General features: G+C 37.9%; 1 protein-coding gene across 2 annotated transcripts in view; it reads right to left on the reverse strand.

Moving 5' to 3' along the window:
• Positions 1–18,989, reverse strand: part of ABCC4 (ATP binding cassette subfamily C member 4) — a 152,919-nt gene that overhangs the window by 87,198 nt on the left and 46,732 nt on the right. For both annotated transcript variants that reach the window (XM_042867260.1, XM_042867259.1), the window contains 6 exons: positions 14,821–14,917; positions 13,583–13,798; positions 11,508–11,648; positions 10,153–10,190; positions 9,709–9,809; positions 6,388–6,534 (listed from right to left, as the gene is read on the reverse strand). In XM_042867260.1, coding sequence (XP_042723194.1) covers positions 6,388–6,534; positions 9,709–9,809; positions 10,153–10,190; positions 11,508–11,648; positions 13,583–13,798; positions 14,821–14,917 — 740 coding nt within the window. The remainder of the gene's footprint in view (positions 1–6,387; positions 6,535–9,708; positions 9,810–10,152; positions 10,191–11,507; positions 11,649–13,582; positions 13,799–14,820; positions 14,918–18,989) is intronic.

An 18,989-nucleotide genomic window follows, 5' to 3' on the forward strand; every position in this document is an offset into this window, starting at 1 on the left:
GTTACCTGCTGTAGGGAACCCACATTAGCAGAGGGTTGGACTCTGTGATCTCTAGAGGTCCCTTCCAATCCCTGCAGTTCAGTGATTGTGTGATTCAACAAAAGAGAAGGCCCTAACCATGTGATGCCTCCAGTTCTCGTGGCTCACAACAATCAAGGCAACATCCAGCAATATTTTAAGCACATAATGGCAAAAAGTATATATACTTAATTTAGTTATTATCAAAACCAAGAAATCTTCATCCTTCACATTATCTCCAAAAGGTGATTTGTAGCACGACCTCAGCGAAGCCTTCTTTTATCCCCCACAAATCTTCTCACTGCAGCTTTCCCTTCAACCATTTCCTTCCTATTTGTAATAACTCTTGTCAAAATCAGGCTGATATCTATGTGAGACTAAAATTTTTTTTGCCATGTTTCTTAACAACTTCTGTTCAGTCTTCAAAACCCAACACTTTTAATTAGGTTTATCTTCGTCACCTCCTCTGTGCTTCCTTTTCCTTTGGCTGAGGTGGAGAGAGAGTAGCTTGCTTTGTGGTTGCTTTAGCAAATGAAAAACCAGAACTGCAGTATCTGGGCAGGTCAGCATATGGTCAGAAATGAGTTTCGCAGCAGGTCGTTTTCCCCACCAGGGGATTTTAATGCAAGGAGATAGAAAATCCCTGTGAAGGCATGACAAATCTTGTGCCAGGAACGCAGGAGTTTCCATTTGGAAGCAGCCATCGGTACCAGCTTCCCACTGTTTTCATCTTAAATAATGCACCATACCCTCCTACAAACAGTTTTCTGTAAACCTTTTCATTTTATCTCACATATGGAGGATAAATAGGGTGAGCACTGATTTGGTGAACCAAACACGTAATGGGTTTGTCTCATCAGTTCACAGCCAAGTTTCATTCAATTATTACTGTAGAGAAAAATAGGATAGAGTTGAATTGGGTTACACTAATAGATAATAAATGTAAACATGACTCCAGAGTGCTATTTACTAACTTTAAAGACTACTCCTACAGTAATCAACTTTATAAGGTTCCTGACAGAATCATAATAGCGATAAAATACATGGAAGTATAAAGCTATTTAAACTCTTAACAAAAGCCATGATAATGCTAGCAGTAAATGAGCAACTCCCACAAAATATCATTTATTAATCACGCCCTGATAAGGTTTAAAGTACACAGTACCATTGTTACATGAAAAAACATTAAAGTTTTTTTTCGGTGAACAAATGTAGCAACCTAACAGGTTTTAATTACCACACCTACTTCAGTGACGAGCTGTTCCACTAAAACACCCAAACATAATATTTACAACCCTGTGTGGCTGTTAAGAATCTTAGTGATTGATGGGACATATTGTGTTGTCATCTCACCACCAACAAATGCAAGTGATTACCAACAAGGAAGAGAAGCTGCATTTTTATTTTACAACAAGAGGCTGTCCCGTAGGGACTTCTTTTCAACATAAACTAACAAACCTATGCACATGTGAACCCGTTTTGGAGCTTGGCAAAGAGAGTCGCAAACAAAGCCTTTGCTACTCTAAGGACAACATTTTTCTTTTTGTATTAGCTTGAGAGAACATGGAAGCTGTCAAGACATCTAGCATACTTCTACACAATCCCTCAGAATTCATCTTGACCACAGGGAAATATCTGAAAACTGCATCAGAAAGATACCATAGATCTTGTTTCAGAAAAAAAGAAAGCAATTGAACCACTGAGTCAAATAGGAATACAATACATTTTCTGGCATCACTACTGAATATTTATATCAGAGATGAATGAGACTACAAACGAAATATTTTAACATGAAGCTTTGCCTTGTTAACTGGATGATATGCCAAAACACCACCTACTATAAATCACAGGGTATAGGACCAGTATTTCTTGTTCAAACATGTTACTCGTTCAGCAGAATCACTTGTGTGAACAAGCATACATTAATGTACACTAACTAAAGCAGTTTCACTATCCAACTGATAGAACTATAATTTAACAACCTCATTATCAGCATTGTAATTTTCAAACTGCTGAAATATCGTATTTGTTGCAAATATTATACAGCTTAAATACTTTAAACACGGCCCATTTGACACTTCTGTCAGATAAAATGCAGATAGACACTTGTGCACTGACAAACAAGCTTTTAATCCTATAAAGAAACTTTCTCTGTCAAATTATAGATGTTTCAACACATGATTTATGAACACCATAATTAAAATCCTTATGCCTTAAAGAAAAACAAACTCTTCATTATAAAATCAGCTTTCTTTCACATTTTTATCTTTTAATAGTTGGAGTTTGCTTTATACGCTGCTCTTAGCTATCAGTTTGGCACATCGTTTCTTGAAGCCACGACAGAAGAACATAACCTTGGTCAAACCTTGAAGTTTGAGTAAGCAACCAAAAGGGATCAATGCAGCTTCCGTGAAGCATTTGAGGGTGGGAAGTGGGAAAGCTGCTAATTTAACAGGTAAAGGACAAATCATACAATTCATTATCTTCTGTCTATAGACAGACCAGAATGCTGTAATACCTGCCGAAATATTTTTCCTCACTGCATGAACTGTCAGAATCAACGGTCTGGAGAGACAAATTTAAAAAAAACAGGGAAAAAAAAGAAAAAAGAAAAAAAGAGCTTCACTTTCAAATGCATCTCTGTAATGGTTCTCGTTCAATTTGAATTTTAGACAGAGGAGGGGGAAGAGATTTCTATTTTATCTGAACAAATTCATGCATATCACTCATTCATTCTTGTAGCACCCATCAGCACAGCAGCAGCAGGTTTCAGCTTCCTAAACTCAATGCAGTTCAAAATTGCACACAATCTCCACTAAAACTACCATTACTGAAAGTGATGCAGTTATACATTAGCATTCCTTCTCTAAAGAAATCTCTGTTCCCAAATCCCAGGAAAGAACAATTTTTTTTTACAAGCTAAGCAAGTAATCTTGAATCAAATCCTAAAGCTTGTCAAAGCCAGAATCTCCTACACTATCAATAAGAAACTAATTTTAAAAGAGGGAACACCCAATTCAACAGTCATTGCAGCTGAGGTTCGAGTCTCTTTTACTTCACTTTCTATCATGCTTGTTTTAAAACATTTCATACATATTGAGAAAGAAATGTAAGGAATAATGGCTGAAAACCTCACTGACTGGACCAAAACTCCACAGAGTTATCTGACTTTTGTCCACTAGGTTCCTGAACTCAGTGTTACATAGCGAAAAAGTTTACTCTGTAAAAGATTAAGAGAAAATATTACACTTGCAGATAATGAGGATAATTAAACAGAACCACTTCTGTTCAGTGTAGAGGTTGAAAATCCATTCCTCAAATGCCAACTCTAAAACTGTAACATAAACTTTGTTAGCCTCCTAACAAGCTCTAGCAATGCTATGCTGGGATAAAACAGATTATGCTGCCCTCTTGTGCTAAACCTGCACAGAAACCAACTCCTTCACTCCTGTAAGTGATATGTAAAGAGCAATACATAAAGCATACCCTACACAGTGTGAATGGCCGTACTTTCCTCCTTACAGACATCTTGACATGCCTGCAACTCTCTTAACGGGATCTGATAGAATAAGAAAGGAAGTTTCTAAAGAAAGAGACAACTTCTTGAAAGGAGTAAATAAGAAATTTCTGTTAATGAAGTCAGATGTGATGAATTCACAAAAACAACCACATAATGGATAACTTCCTTACAGCTCTTTAACTGGTGCCATATAGGTATCAACTGATAAATTTAACTTTCAGTCATAAGTATCTGTTCTTTCTGAATTCGGGATAGCACAATAAAGCTTCAGTCACTTTGGATTATCACCTGTATAGGTTTAATTCTTTGAGAAACAAACAGTTGTGCATTAGCAAGGTTCACCTAATGCAAAATACCATCACAACAGCAATGTATAAGTACTTTTAGATCCATGCCAAATTACAGAAAAGTGAAATTTGTGTAGATAAATATATTTTTGAGTGGGAAAATAGAAAGGTGAGGGGTCCTCATACTTCTTTTCCATCTGTGCTCTATAATCAAAGCTCCTAAAAATACACCTATATTCTCCATTGTCTGAGTGAGACGCCCATTACTATTCCTTTAACAAACCTCCCTATACATTGCTGATGTAATGTATAAGGAGAGTAAACAGAGGTCTTAGTCTCATGCTTAAGCTGATCCAAAAAGCTTTTTTTTTTTTTTTTTTTTTTTTTTTAAAGAAATAAGTCATTGCATTTATTCACCACAACTGATTGGATCTACACTGTTGGGAGTTGACAGACATGTCATGATTCAATACATATTTCCATTTCCTAATGTCGACTCCCTGATGCTGCTCATCAGTCTGTTTCTCCAGTCAGAACCACAAAAAGCTTGGGATGTCTATTAATTTCCTTCCTTCCTCAACTTTGAAAACGGATCACTGTGTGTTCAAAATACTGACTCCAGCATTTTTAATTGGAGATTATTTCTGGAGAAATAAAACAGCAAAAGTCACTTCTGCAACTGATCCTGCAAATGTTTCAGAGACTTCACACAAATACTGAAAACACACTGGATGCTTAAATGATAGATCTGTTGCTACAGTATCACCTTTGCTAATGTGAGATATGCTAACTAATAGCTTGGCTTGATTGCTACAATCACAACACTGAAAAAAGAGGCTTTAGTAATTTAGTAATTTCCACTTCTTTTCAGTATCTATTTCATAGTGTAGTATCTTTAAAATTAAAAATAAAAAAAAAAAAAAAGGAAAGAAAAGGAAAGAAAAAAAGGCTTTTGCTTCCTTCCCTAATGCAAATTCTAAAAGATACATACGCAAGAAAAAAAAAACCACAAAACCACCTCAATCAGGTGGCGAAACAAAGATATTGAAAACAGAATTTCAGAACTGCTACTCGCTGCAGTTCTGAACATCACGCCTCCAACATCATCTTTTTCCTTTTCTTTTTCCTTTTCCAAAAGATGTTCAGATCAGAACATCTGCACCTTTGAACGCCACCGTGACCAAAGGAAAGATGAAGGAAAAGAAATTTATACACACTGAAGTTAATCTTCTATTATAAAATATCCGCTGATAAATAGAAACATACATCAGTAAGTCATGATGGCATGTGAATACCAGCGATAGGCGGGTTATATGAATGCCACTCTCTTACAAAGCACTGCTAATTTGAGCTTCACAGTATGTTACAAAGCAAACCATTTCTTATTACTCTACATTGTCCCTGATGTTTAGTCTATAGCTCTGACTTTATTTGTTACAATAAGCCACGGTTTTGGGCATTCTTACAAGATGATTATGTATTCCTCAAAAAACACAGTTAGTGCACACGCTGCATACAAAAAGGTAAGAGGATAAACACTGCACTTCTGACAACAAACCCCATTAGCACTGTAATTTCTTGTGACATATATGCTCTCACTGGCTTTCTACTGAGCTTACTGCTTTACTTCTAACCCTTTGCGGCGGCCTTCAATTTTCATTGCCACAGACACAGAGTACAAGCAGACCATATAACTGCCTTAAACTCATGCAGCTGTAGATTTTTTTTTTTAAGGGGGAAATTATATATGTTTTTTTCATCATACTATGGATGTGAACCTTTTCTACACATGAATTATGTTTCCTGAAAATATTCCTACTCTCTCTCAAACAACAAAGCGATCCCTATGCACCCTGGCAGTTATTAAACAGTCCCTGGAAAGATGAAACCAACCCTGTATTCCTTTCCTTCAAGAGAATGAAGGCCAGAAGGCACATCAGATTTCTGGTCATTAAATCAGCACCACTCCACTTCCCCAACTCTCTTAACTCTGCTCCAGCTTTTCTCCCTGCCCCTTCCTCTGAAGAGTGTAAGGATCTGCATTTCAGTTTTAAATTGCATTCTATTGTCCATTTTGGAAGGATATTAAACTACACAGTTTCTCAACAAATGTGAATTACCACACTTGCTTAGAATTACTTTCTAAAAAGGGCAAATGATGGCTGGGGTCAAATTTTCAAAGAAAAGCACAAGAAAGGCATCCCCACAAAACACATGCATATACGTTCATGATGTCACAGAGAGATCTTTGCTATCTGAATCAGATCAGCACCAACCAGCAACTGGTGCAGTTGGTGCTACTAGCAGCAAGCTGTTCAATGAACAACACCAAGACCACAGTTTCGAAAGGAGTAAGATCAACTGTCAATAAGCAGTCAACGTTCTGACTTCTAAATTTAAGAATACCAGAATAGGTTTTTATTAAAAGAAGCAGAAACCACAAGTGTGTAAAAAAAAACCAAACAACTACTACTTTCAATTCATAACTGCTCAGAAATAGAATATTTAACATAACGAATTAGTTACATTAAACGTTAAGGGTTTTTTGGCAATTAAACTTACCTATAGGATTTCTGTCAAAAAACAGGACAGGAGCCTTCAAAATGGATTTAAACATTTTGTTGTGCAAGGTCTGACCAGAATTAACAAGAACTTGAAAGACCAGAAGACTTCTTATTATGCCAAACAGTATTGTAGCCACCGTTAAACCTGAAATTAAAAAAAAATTGACAGAGCCTGCATACAGATATGCATCTTTCTCACACACACACACACACAAAGGATTTCAATATAAAATTGAACAACAAAATAATTCTGTTGGTTTCTGCATATAGCAAGAATCCAAACATATGCCTAAGGGACTCCAAGCACAGAATGCAGCTAACTGATATTTGTCACTAGCTGTAGTTAGTCATATGTAAACAATTTCTCTTTTTCTCTTCAAAAGAATCACTGCTTAATGGAAATGCAGGAAATGTCTGTTAACCCACTAAATAAATCTGTATTATAACCTTCTGCATAACAGTTTTGCCAAGAAATTCATTTCACAGTGCCATGTATAATTGTGGTTTGCAGAGGTCACTGTGAACATTCAGCATTTGCCAGCAGGTATTAACCAAGTAATATATATATACACGGCTATTTAGCAACAACCTTGAGTTATTCTCAATCAGTTCAAACCACTCGTGCCATACTTCCCCTTGTAAACCACATCAAATCATTTAAATGATGTATATTTCTCTAACAGAACAAGATGCATCCCTTATGCAGTGTGAGTAGAGTGCTTCTAGGGAATTGGTTTGCAGACTGTTTGTCTTTCTTCCAAGCAAGACAGAGGTGCTACAAGGCAAAAGATGGAAACAAAGAATGATGAGATTGCTGTAGGTCTGTTTGCTGCAAGTAGCCCGCAATGTGCTTGTCTAAGTTTCCAGCCAATGAAGAGCAGAGTCCAAAGCTGAACAGCAGTTGCTAACCTTGTACTTGGCAGTTCTGCAGGCCTTCCAGGCAATGTGCTCCAGAAACTGAATGCAGCCACCACAAGCCCAGATGTTCAGGCCTTGAGGACAACCTTAAATTAGACTTTAACTATCAACCCAACACATAACCAGTTCTAAGGACAGGGAGAACCTGGATACAATTCAGGTACAGCTACGGTGTAGTGGTTGAATGAGGTTTTACATGATAGGATGTCATTCAGCCAATTGTTACCTCCTGTTTACAGATGTATCCTTCTAGAATGCAAATACAACTACTCTGTTTGTCCTTTATTGCTCTGGATGGAGATGCACATGGGTGGGGTGAGAGTTTGTTTGCTTTGTCCTGACTGCTATATTCCATGCCAGGAAGAAAGCTATATTCCAGGCAGAAGAAAGCTTATCTTCTGAAAGTAAATGCACGTGCTCCTCCAGGAAACCCGGGTCAGGCAAGAAGGGAGAGCAGAAGGGGCACCTGGGCAGAGCTTTGGCTCAACCCATCACCTTCAGAAATCTAAACACACTACTCGGACATCTTTTGTAGGCAATATTGCTCCTCCCACTACAGTCTGGAGAGAAATGGGATTGGCAAAAATAAGTTTTTCAGTGGCAAATAAATTACATTACGCGTTAATTTGAACCTCATTATCCATGTCTTTCAGAGTGATAGCCTAAAAGTAGATGGCTGCAGAAACGGATGGGGAAGGAAAGTGCTCCTGGCAACCCCATGTTTCTGCACAACTTCATTCAGTCTTCAGAGCTGACTGAAGTTGCTGGTGTGGCCCTCACTGCACTGATCACCTGAGGACACCTAATGGCTGGTGGAAAAAGGGAGGAACAACACTACTGCCAAGCCTTTCCTCCTGTCTGTCTCAGGCAGAAGGTTTTTGCTCACCATGTTTACAAGCACAACTCCTCAGCATGAGAGGCAGAGTCTTCTGATACACTCACTTCATACAAAAGGTATGGACATGGCACCTCAGTTCTGACCACTGAGGATTCCCATTAACAGAAATTTTATTCTTCTAAATCTTAATCCCACTGAAACATGGACCAGGAAGGAGCTAACATGGTGATTATTTTTTTTAAACATCGAGATCAATTTAAAAAATTGTTTAATTACTTTGCATCATTTCAGAGGGTACATAAAAAGTTAATCATGTGTTTTATGTGAAATTTACTATCCTTATATAACTGTTTTTCAACTTACAATTTTATGTAAGTAACAATGCTTTCTCTTTAACCATTGCAAATGTACCACTGATATATCTGAACATTTCAATATCAAAGTTAACTTTCGCTTTTCTGTTATCTAGAACAAAATTTGCCTTAAAGGATAAAATTTTCTGCAATTTGATTTAGGTTATATGGTCAAAGAAAGCCAAGTTTGACATTCTTAATCATGCTGTGCAGCCCACTGATTGGTGCATGAAATAAGACATTACAGAGAAAATAAAAGCCAAGTTATCTGGCTCCTGCACTGCTGTTTCCCAGGCCAAGCACAATGTATTCAGTCAAACATTCAGATCATGTGGATTCTCACAAAAAAAAAAAAAAGAAAAAGAAAAAGAAAGAATAAAAAAATAGATTCCACTTATCCTCTCACGCAAGAGAGATGTTTCAATTCAGAGAATTTTCTTTTGGTATACTACCTGTTTTCTCAGTCCTATCACTCATATCTCAATCAAGAAATTACTGTGCCATGCAAAACTGTGAAACACTAGAAGTGCTAAATAGCAAAGTCTGAGAGCATATTTCTACGCATCCTTTTTCAACATTAATTTTTAAACTGACACTTCAGACAAGTATTTTAAGATGTCTCGATGTCTGAACGCAAAGATTAGCTCCCTTTTCTGGATATTAAAAAGCATATGGATAACTATTACATATATTATATTACATATTGAGATATATATGTAGAATATATATTGAATTTGTCTTTAACACTTGGCTTTGCATACTCATCTGGAAGGCTTTTTAAAAACTGGTTCTTTTGCTACGGCACTTCAGAAGTAATGTTGCCATGCCAAGTTTTATAACACTACAGAACGAGTATCAGTTTCAAACCCCTCTTGCCCAACAGAAGATAGAGCTGAGTAATCTATTAATAGAGACAACAACCATAAGCTTACTTTCTGAATGTTTTACTTTCTAAAATCTAGGCAAAAAAATTGAAGAGTCTGCATTCAACCCATTTCTTCTGTTGTATTTATCTACTTATTTATTAATTCCAGTAAGTTTAGTAAGGAAGCAAGACTGAAGCTCCAAATCTGTTAGGATGTTGCTCGGTTCCTGCTAGAAATCACATTTCCCCACATTGCCATTGCTTTGCACCATTCAAAACTGTTTATTATAGTAGGTTAAGTAATAGATCTTTAAGGTATACAGACACCTGCACACGTGTCATTACCTGCGTAAATTCCCAAATAAAAGGTAAGGTCTAGATGCTCAGTCTCATTTGCTCCATTATTTCCATTTGTTGTAACATTCAGCTTTCCTTGATGATTTGCCCTGTGGAAATGCATACGGAAGATAACAATCATCAAATCACATTCTGCAAATATTCATGAGCATGTTTAACTGTTTCTAGATGCAACTCTATTGAAACCTTCAGTTCAAAAGATCCCACGTACTGCCATGCACCACACCATGACAAGAAGCTATCACAGCCACAGCATAATGTTTCATTTTTTTTCCATGCACAGAATGAGTAGAGATAAGAAAATATCAAGCAGATCAAGTTTCCTAGAACAAGTTTTTTTTTCCCATACCTATACAACAGTGATTTCTATTTGACAAACAACTCTTGAGTGAAAAGACAGGACCAACTGATCAGTTTTCACCATTAACTTACCAGTAAGAAAGCCACCAATCCTGGAGCACATATGCCACCTTGAATAAAAGAGGAAAATACAGGAATCGTTTTGCAAAATGAAAAAAACATTAGAAAGTTAACTTCCTTGCTATTCTTTTATGTTCTCTGGGAAAACAACACATATTCAAAGAAGTATGCCATCCAGTCTTTCAAGATTAGCAGCAATTTGCAAAGCACATTAGAAGATTTATGAGATCCGTCTACAAAGAAAGAAGTTACCTTAAATTACCTTCCTTGTTAGTAAACTAAAGGAAAGCAAGACACTTAGGCAAGTAAAACATAGTAGCTCTTCCTAACATATGTTAATTGCACATTAAAGAAGACATATTTTCAGTTCCTAAATTTGCCACTACAGATATTTCAAAATGCTTTTTGATTAACAAACTTTCTGATGTTACCAGTCCAGAAATTTGTGTTTACAGGAGATAATTACCAGAAACAGAATTGAAAGAGGATGAGAGAGGAGAGGGAGGGAAAAACTTTTACCACCATTTTCCTTCTGTGTCAAGAGGTGACTATAAACCTGTAAAAGGGCTACTTATCTCAAAATATGCCTCTGTTCACGTGAATTAAAGCCTGCTGCAGAGATCCTGCTTAGTTGTCCTCCTTTCCAACAGACTCAATTTAAGGATAAGCAAAAAGGATGTAACGTGTATAAATATACATACTACTTTTTACAGCCAAGACCAATCATTTCCATGAAATGAATTTGAGCTTTCTCAGCAGGAAATAAAGAGAAGGGCAATAGGCTGTCTTCACAGAGCCTTCTCAGCTCATCATTTCTTTCAGTAAGTTTTAAAAATAATTTTCCTTCTCTAAGAATTCTTTTATGTATCTGTTACAGTCTGCATCACACAATATTTCACTTTCTTCTTCTTCTAAACAGTGACTCTTCAAGCCTTTTTCTTAACCTGTGTTTACCAGCAGAAGAGCTTTTCTTTTAACAATTCTGTAATCCTTCCTCCATACCCCATCAAGCTCTTTATGCTTCCAGATGGAGAAGGAAATATTTTTTCAGATTTGCTAAATGCTATTTAATACACCTTAAGATTTTGTTTTGCGTCTCCAAAAAACGAAACTGGCTTCTAATTTGTGTGCTGCACTGTCAGTGGAAATATGATTTTATTTAAGTGTTACAACTGCTGGAATAAGGATCAGTGCATAATATCTCAATGCAGTATAAAAACTCCATACTTGATCAACTTATTAGACGTAAGAAAGCCATGTTCCTAAATATTTTCATTGCAACATCACAGTCGTAAGCATACACTACGTCAAAAAATGGCAAAACCAACATTATTTGTTATTATTATTTTTTACTGCCTGTGCCTTACCTGTGCCAAAATATTAAATAATACAAGTATAAAAATCACAAAGTAGTTCGCTCCTGCAGTGAAATATTTTCTGTAAACTTTGAAGTTTATTTTTCCCTCAGAACGACTCTCCTCTGACACAGCAGCCAGTGGATTTTCAGCCTGGAAAACAAAAACCAAAACATTAACCTGGCAGCTATAGATTCAGACTAAGCTACTTGAAAGACATGGTTCAAAATCAGCAAACAATTAAATAATAAGATAAAGCGATTACACACACAAAAACTTTAAGTATGAGAACCATAGCTTTCACAAAAAAAATTAGTCTCATTGCAGTAACACTGAAAAATCTACTCTGCAAAATGACACTGGCAGGATTATATTTTGCATTGCATCATGCCATGTAACACGAGTTCATTTGCAGTCAGAAATATTTGCTCCAACTGCCAGCACTGCTAACTGCTGCACCAGATTTTTCTTTTTCTTATGCACTAGCATCAATCATCACGGCTCTCAAAACCAAGGTCTTAACATAGAAAAGTCTCTGTTTTCAGTATCCAAGTGTGTATAATCCTGCCTTTTCAGAGAAGTATTTAAAGTAAACAATCTTCTGCAAGTCTGAATCAGAAATCAGTCAACATATGCTGACAGTAAAAAAAAGAATTAACAAACTTCTAATCAAAGCATCTGTTAATTGGGAAAAACCAGTAAAATGACCCACGGATAGGGAACAATAAAAGAGAGAAAAGTAAAAAAAATAAGACATAAAACAGATCTATTATCCAAATGAACAACATTCTGGTTTTTTTTGTTTTTTTCTTTTTTTGGGGGCGGGGCGGGCGGCAAGGGGGTTACTCTTATGTGATAGAAAACCAGGTGTTAGATCAATGCACATATAACATTTGGTGTTGTTATCAGCAGACATAGCTGTACAGAAGCAGAGGAATGAACAGATCTGATTCAGAAGTGAAGAGAAACCCCAGTAACTTGCCTGTAAGAGAAGCCTATCTTGTTTTTTGGGGAGTCATTTGTTTTGCTTGTTGTTCTTTTTTTTTTCTTTCCCCTCTCAACCCAACAGCTCTAATACTGCTAAGAAGTTTGGCATGTTTGTGGATCTTACAGCAGTTATTGCTGACAAATGAATAATATCAGATACGAAGTTCACTGCTTTTTGGCATAAAAACATTCTTCCAAAAAGATATGAAAAGTAAATATTTGCAGCCCTTTTTTGGGGAGGGTGGGGATTGGGTTTAGCAGCTCTAACTGCTTTCTATTATAGAAAAATGTATCATGTACATGCATAGTATAAAGATGAAAAGATTCAAGGACATATAGAGATTACCTGTTCCATGGATGTATGCTAGCATAAGCTTAGCAGGGCTACAGGACTCCTGCACTGTTTTGTGTGAATGCAAACACACCATCACAAGGCCACCTCTGGTACAGAAAACATTACAGCTGCTTTTGCACGGTGTAGACCAAGAGATAACAAGGCATATGGAAGTCAAGCTGGCACCATAAAAGCATTCTTTTTTCGATACCAGAAGAGCTGGGGAGAGCTGTGCAACAGCATCCCAAGGTTCTTCCCTCAGGGCCAGCTCATGATCATGTGGGGATGATAATACCAGCCATGCAAATGAAGATTTTGTAGGAAGCCACTGCTACATATTCTGCATGCATTTCCCAAGCTTATGATTTCAAGGAAATTATTAATCTGACCTCAGCACTGTACAAACACATAAAACCCACTCAACACAGTATTATTGATCCTTTAAAGTACCACTGTCAGAGGACAGGAAATACCAGAGTACAACTCTTTTGGAAACTCGGCAGAGCCACTGATGAATCTGATCAAACTGTTGAGGAGAGCTGCACAGAGCTGTTGGATGCCTGCCCTTTGCAGCTTAGGTGGTAGGACTACCAGTTTTGGGCAGCCACAAGTGAGCTCTCACCTGCTAATGGAAGCCAACACTCACTGAAATTCAAAGGCAGTCAGGAAAGAGCCTTCCTCATAGTCTGAGTTGAAAACAAACAAACAAAAACAAACACACACAGCCAGACAAGAATTGTGATGTTTCTGTTCTCTGAGTACTCACAGGTGGTTGCTCCACTGCTCCATCTTTCACTGAGTGGACAGAAGAATCCTGGGACCAGACAGAGGACTCTGAAAAGGTACGGCTCCGGGACGACTTCAGGTTTGGGGTGCCTGGAACTGACGGCTGTTCTGCCTCCTCCTCTTTTTTCAGAAGGGAAGCAAAGTCGATGCCAGACCTCAGGAACTCTGAATAGGTCCCTTTTCCCACCATTTTACCCTACAATTAATACAAGTTTTATTATCTTCATTGTACCTTTTCCGTAACAATGTTTTCACCTATCCCTGCTGCTTCTAGAGTTCTGCTGTTGCTAAGCATACAACCCACTGCAGTAAATGAAGTGAAGCCTCTCTCAATTCATCATTCCAAAGTGCAGTAACAAGCTCTTCACTCTCTGAGCAATCCTATTCTGACAGTTTGTGAGGCCAAATAACACAGATGGGGGACAGCAAAAGTCCCAGTTACAGCCAGGTGAGACTTACCTCTCTGGAGAAGCTGCAGAGGACAGCCATGCAGCTTTAGCACATGCTTACTGAACTACATTCATGACCATCAGTCATGTCTACTCCAGATTTTTTCCTAGTGTGTGCTGTTTCTTCTATCTGTCACAAACTCATCCCTAGCACACTAATGCAACATTTAAAGAGATCTGAAGGAGGAAAAAGGCAGGTAACACACTTTCTTGCAACTCTGTGATGCATCAAAAGTAATTTGAAGTACTTCATCACTCAACCTTAAAAAAACATCTCAAGTTGTTGCATTTCCTCTCTACATGTGAACAAATGGTACAAGAAAGTCTGGAAGAAACCAGTTTCTCTGAAGGACTGCTTGTTCTCAAAGGTATCTGTGCCTGTTTCTCAGTCTGAATTTAAAAAGGCGATTGGCTGCAAAACCAACACAGCCCTTAATTCACACAACAGTGTAAAAAACAAGAATAAAAGCAAAGCATTAACTCTGTCTCAAAAGAAATAATTCTTTCACAATATATTACATATATATGTAAGACAGAATTCACATGTGAAATTATATATAGGTATAACAAAATTCAGAAGCAAGATGTAACAGGCAAGTTGTTCTAAAAAACTGCTATTAGTAACTATTTATCTTAAAAAACACACACAGTCAGTGAACAGAAAATGCATTTACAAATAAAAAATGAGATGTGAACTTTTTTTTTTCCTTTCTTAGATTATAAAAGACGATTAGAAAGCTATAAATATATAGACACTATTATCACCTACATCTTTTAATATTAGAATCTGAGTTGCAGCACGGAGATATTGCAACTGGTGAGTCACCAAAACACAGATCTTCTGATGTAAAGCCTGACAAATACACCTGCAAACAGATGGAAAAAAGAATTTTAAAAATAAGGTATCCTAAAATGTAATGACTGTTTCTGGGAAACTTCTACTCGATGTAACAGTGTTTAAAATAAACTGATACTCATGCCTATTGCACTTTTCAAAATTATGCTCAACAAAAAGCAGGCTGCTTTGTTGGTTTTTTTTGGTTTTTTTTTTTACATATTCAAGGAAGAGAAGTAATTTTGTATTTCTGGTTTAGAGTGACAGAGAAGGATGTAGTTCATTAAAGTTGCAATGAAGGTCCTCCTCACAAATGTTCATATATAAACTGAATTCTGAAGAGGTTATTTAATGAAAATGAAACTAATGGAAAAGAAGCAAGGCAACATGTTGTGGACAGTGATAGAAAAACATAGCAAATAGAAATAACTTCTCTGAAATAAACTTTCATAACAGTTTTTACAAGTAAGTCACTGAGAGGGTTGGAAAAGCAAATATTACTACTCAATCTGCTGTGGTCCATACTGGCAAGCAGTACTGTGAATGTAGACTAGACTTCCCCTAGGTGAAAGCAAGCTGGAAGATACATTCCAGAAGCACACATCCCATTCATCTGCCAGCAGGAATGTAGCCCACAGAGGCAGATGATAGCTTGCTAAAAGAAGAACCTTCCTAACCTGCATGTGGACCTGGGCACCACACGTTTTACTCCACAGATCCACTGCTACTGAGGTTGGTTTTTTTTTTTTCCCTAATAAAACACAGGAGGATGACATTCACAACTGAAGAAAGGAAAAAGCAAAAACACCACACAACAATTGCATCTTTTCACTCTTCTAAAAACAAAACAAAACAAGTTCAATGGAGAAATGCAAATAAGCAGTATAGGGAGAAAAACAGAAAAAGAACATGAGCTAAACAACGATATCATCTGGTTTATTCTGTCTCATAAATTCCTGTTGTGTTTCTGCTACACCTACTTTTAACATCTATTTTGTCAGTCTGACAGATCACAGGGAGAAGTATACAACGTGCTTAATACTACTAGTCAGAGTAAATAATTACACGCAGAAAGTATGTTATGCAGCTCCGAATAAACTGCAGCAAAATTAAGCTAACTGAACTGAGTTATCTACTTACTAAACGAGTTATCTACCTTCTAAGCAGCATTCAAGAAGTAACTATAAACCAGTGATGTCATTCTTAATTGATCAAGATAACAATTAATCAAGACAGCGTACTTGCAGCAGCGTAACTATTTGAGCAGTTGCAACTATTCATACACCAAACTCTTTGTGGGAGTATTATTTTGGGTGTGGTGACTGCCTACCCTTTGAGCAGTCACGGAAACAAGCCATGCGGGACCTGGAGCGTCAGCTTAAGACATGCTACAAAACAGTCTTCAACAAACCCTATCCAGAGGACTGGACAGAGATCAGAGACACCACAGGATATTTGCTTGCCTAATAGGAAAGCTGCCAGAAAAGAATATATGAGATATTCATTGTCAAGAGATCTAGCTTTCAACCTTACATAGGTCCTACAGCCTCCATGCTACTTCCATTATTAAATTTCTCTGTGCCAGATATATGCCTAACAGTTCACTGTTAGACCCACAAAATCGAATGGCTGAAAACCTTCAAACCTTGATCCTGAGTCACAGCGAGGTGAGTTCACTGTACTTTAAGTTTACATTTAAAAAAAAAAAGAAAAGCATGCATTATCTCAGCATCAGAGCAAACCGATCAGTACTGTCAGGGCCATCAGCACAGCATCTCATGTGATCTACATCGTGACCTCTGTGGAAATGCGGATTTCCAGAGACAGATCAGTTCATCCAAATATGGATTTTTTTTTAAAAAACAACAACTTCATATTTGACGTCTACCTTGTTAGAAAGAACCTAGCTGAACAGTTTGTTGATAAGAGATGAGTAGAAAAATTGTTGTCACAATTCACTGGCACAGGGAGGAAAAAAAAATCACAACGAAGCACATATACCTCGAGCTATTACTGACTTAAACAACTCACTGCCCACACAGCTCACTAGAAAATTTTGCCATTTAAAATACAGTATCATCGTGATGCACCGAGGTTGCAAAATGACTAAAACAGTAAGTGTATACTTAATGTCTGTTTCAACACACCAGGCTACTGTAAGTTTTATGTTTTCTGTTTTTTTTGTTTCTTTTTTTTTGCATATTCTCTCCCCCATTTGACAACATCCTGTTTTGCAAAGTACAGCGGAGCTTTAAGTTTATAGGCTGAAGATCACCACGACAAAAGGCGAAGTTCAAAGCGTAGTACAATACAGCCAAATGTAATAAAGGGCCCTGCACAAAACTCCAAGCTCATTTAATTTGTATTTGTGAAAACTTAGCATTGCCTTGTAAATGAAGCACAAAAGATCTGAGATAGTCTATAAGCATTTATGTTTTGAATTGGTTCACGAAGGCTCAGTTTCATGCCACCTACTTTTAGAAATACTGCTGTGCACAGCTGAAGAACAACAAACATAACAGAAGGCACCCAATTCTAGGTGAACATCTGAGAATATCTCATTTTCTTACCAATCATGCAGGGAACTCAGTGAAAATACAGGTGGCGCACACCTGGCCAAAGTGTTCAGATGCATCAACATGTTTAGACTGCTGACTTTTTAAACAGAAGGCCAAATCCTGTCAATCTAAGGACGGTTTGTACAGCGTTGCTGGTAGGCAGTGTGTCCTCTCTTGAAACACTGCTGCTTTGCGAGAGTGCCTGCAGTATGGCTCTCACACTTCAAAAAGTCATCAAATTATTCAAACCCACAGCAAAGGGAGCGGAACTAGATGATCTTCAAGGTCCCTTCCAAGCCAAACAATTCAATAATGCTACTGGGGAGCAATCAAAGAATGGCTACGAAGATGCTGAAGGGTGTGAAGGACACAATATGATGCATGAGAAGCCACAGAAGTCCCTGGGTGTGCTCAGCCCAGAGCAGAGGAGCTGAGGGGAGGCCTGACGGTGGCTGCAGCTCCTCACTGGGAGCACAGGGGCAGCGCTGAGCTCTGCTCTGTGTGACAGAGACAGGACCCGAGGGAACGGCATGGAGCTGTCAGGGGAGGAGCAGCTGGGGGTTAAGGGACAGGGTCTGCACCGGGGGGCGGTGGGCATGGAACAGGATGCACGGGACTGTGGGCACAGCCCCGAGTGCTGGAGTTCATGGAGCATGCAGAAGCTTTCGGACATTGGGTTTGATTTTGGGCGCAGCTGTGTGGAGCCTGGAGCTGGACTCCATGATCCTTGAGGGTCCCTTCCAACATGGAACATACAATTCTATGATTCAGACTTCTGCTAAAGAGCATGCTCCAAACCGCCTCTATCGTTCCTCTTGCTGCTCAAAAACCATGAAGTTCACCTTTAGCATGCTTCTCCATTACTCCCTTGAGGGGCATGCTCTCTTTAGTTAGACTGCAAGCATCTTCAATGCATTACAGCAGGATGAATTAGTGAACAAAAATGCTGTCACATTTATTAAATGTACGTACGCATACAGACATACATGTGCATATGCAGCCAGGAGAGATACAGCAAAGACCCAAATGTTCTTCAGTCTTTCCAGTACAAGGAAAAGGGGGAGGAGGGGACTATGAAAGCTTCATTTTCTATACCATGTAAGAATCAACTTACATCACTTCCTGACAAATTATGGATGGACTGTTTTGCATGATTGTTTTAAGCTCAACAATAGAAATGTTCATATTCCTCAAGATGCATTCAAGCAGCAAACTTCCTTTACCACTGTACATTTTTCTCTAAATCCAAGCTTATGGTTTTTTGATGCAGTTTAAATCCACCATTTCCCAATAAGCCATTATTTCTGTGTGCATAGACCCTTTATACAGTCTTCAGCTTCACTTTTGGGCTTCTTTATGCCAGACAAAAAAAGAAACAAACACCAAATATACATTTTTTTTTTTTTTTCAAGTGAGGAACAGTTTTCTCTTTTTTCCCCCTTGACTTCTGAACCTCCTGTAGAGGTCACTGAGTCTGAAGCCCCTCTGCATTTTTTGATTGAATACATTTTTTCAGGTACAAAACCTAACGTTAACAAAGCAAAA

The sequence above is a fragment of the Lagopus leucura genome, unplaced genomic scaffold, assembly GCF_019238085.1.
Source record: "Lagopus leucura isolate 7727_CA_CO unplaced genomic scaffold, USGS_WTPT01 Super-Scaffold_100001, whole genome shotgun sequence".
Classification (NCBI taxonomy): Eukaryota; Metazoa; Chordata; class Aves; order Galliformes; family Phasianidae; genus Lagopus; species Lagopus leucura.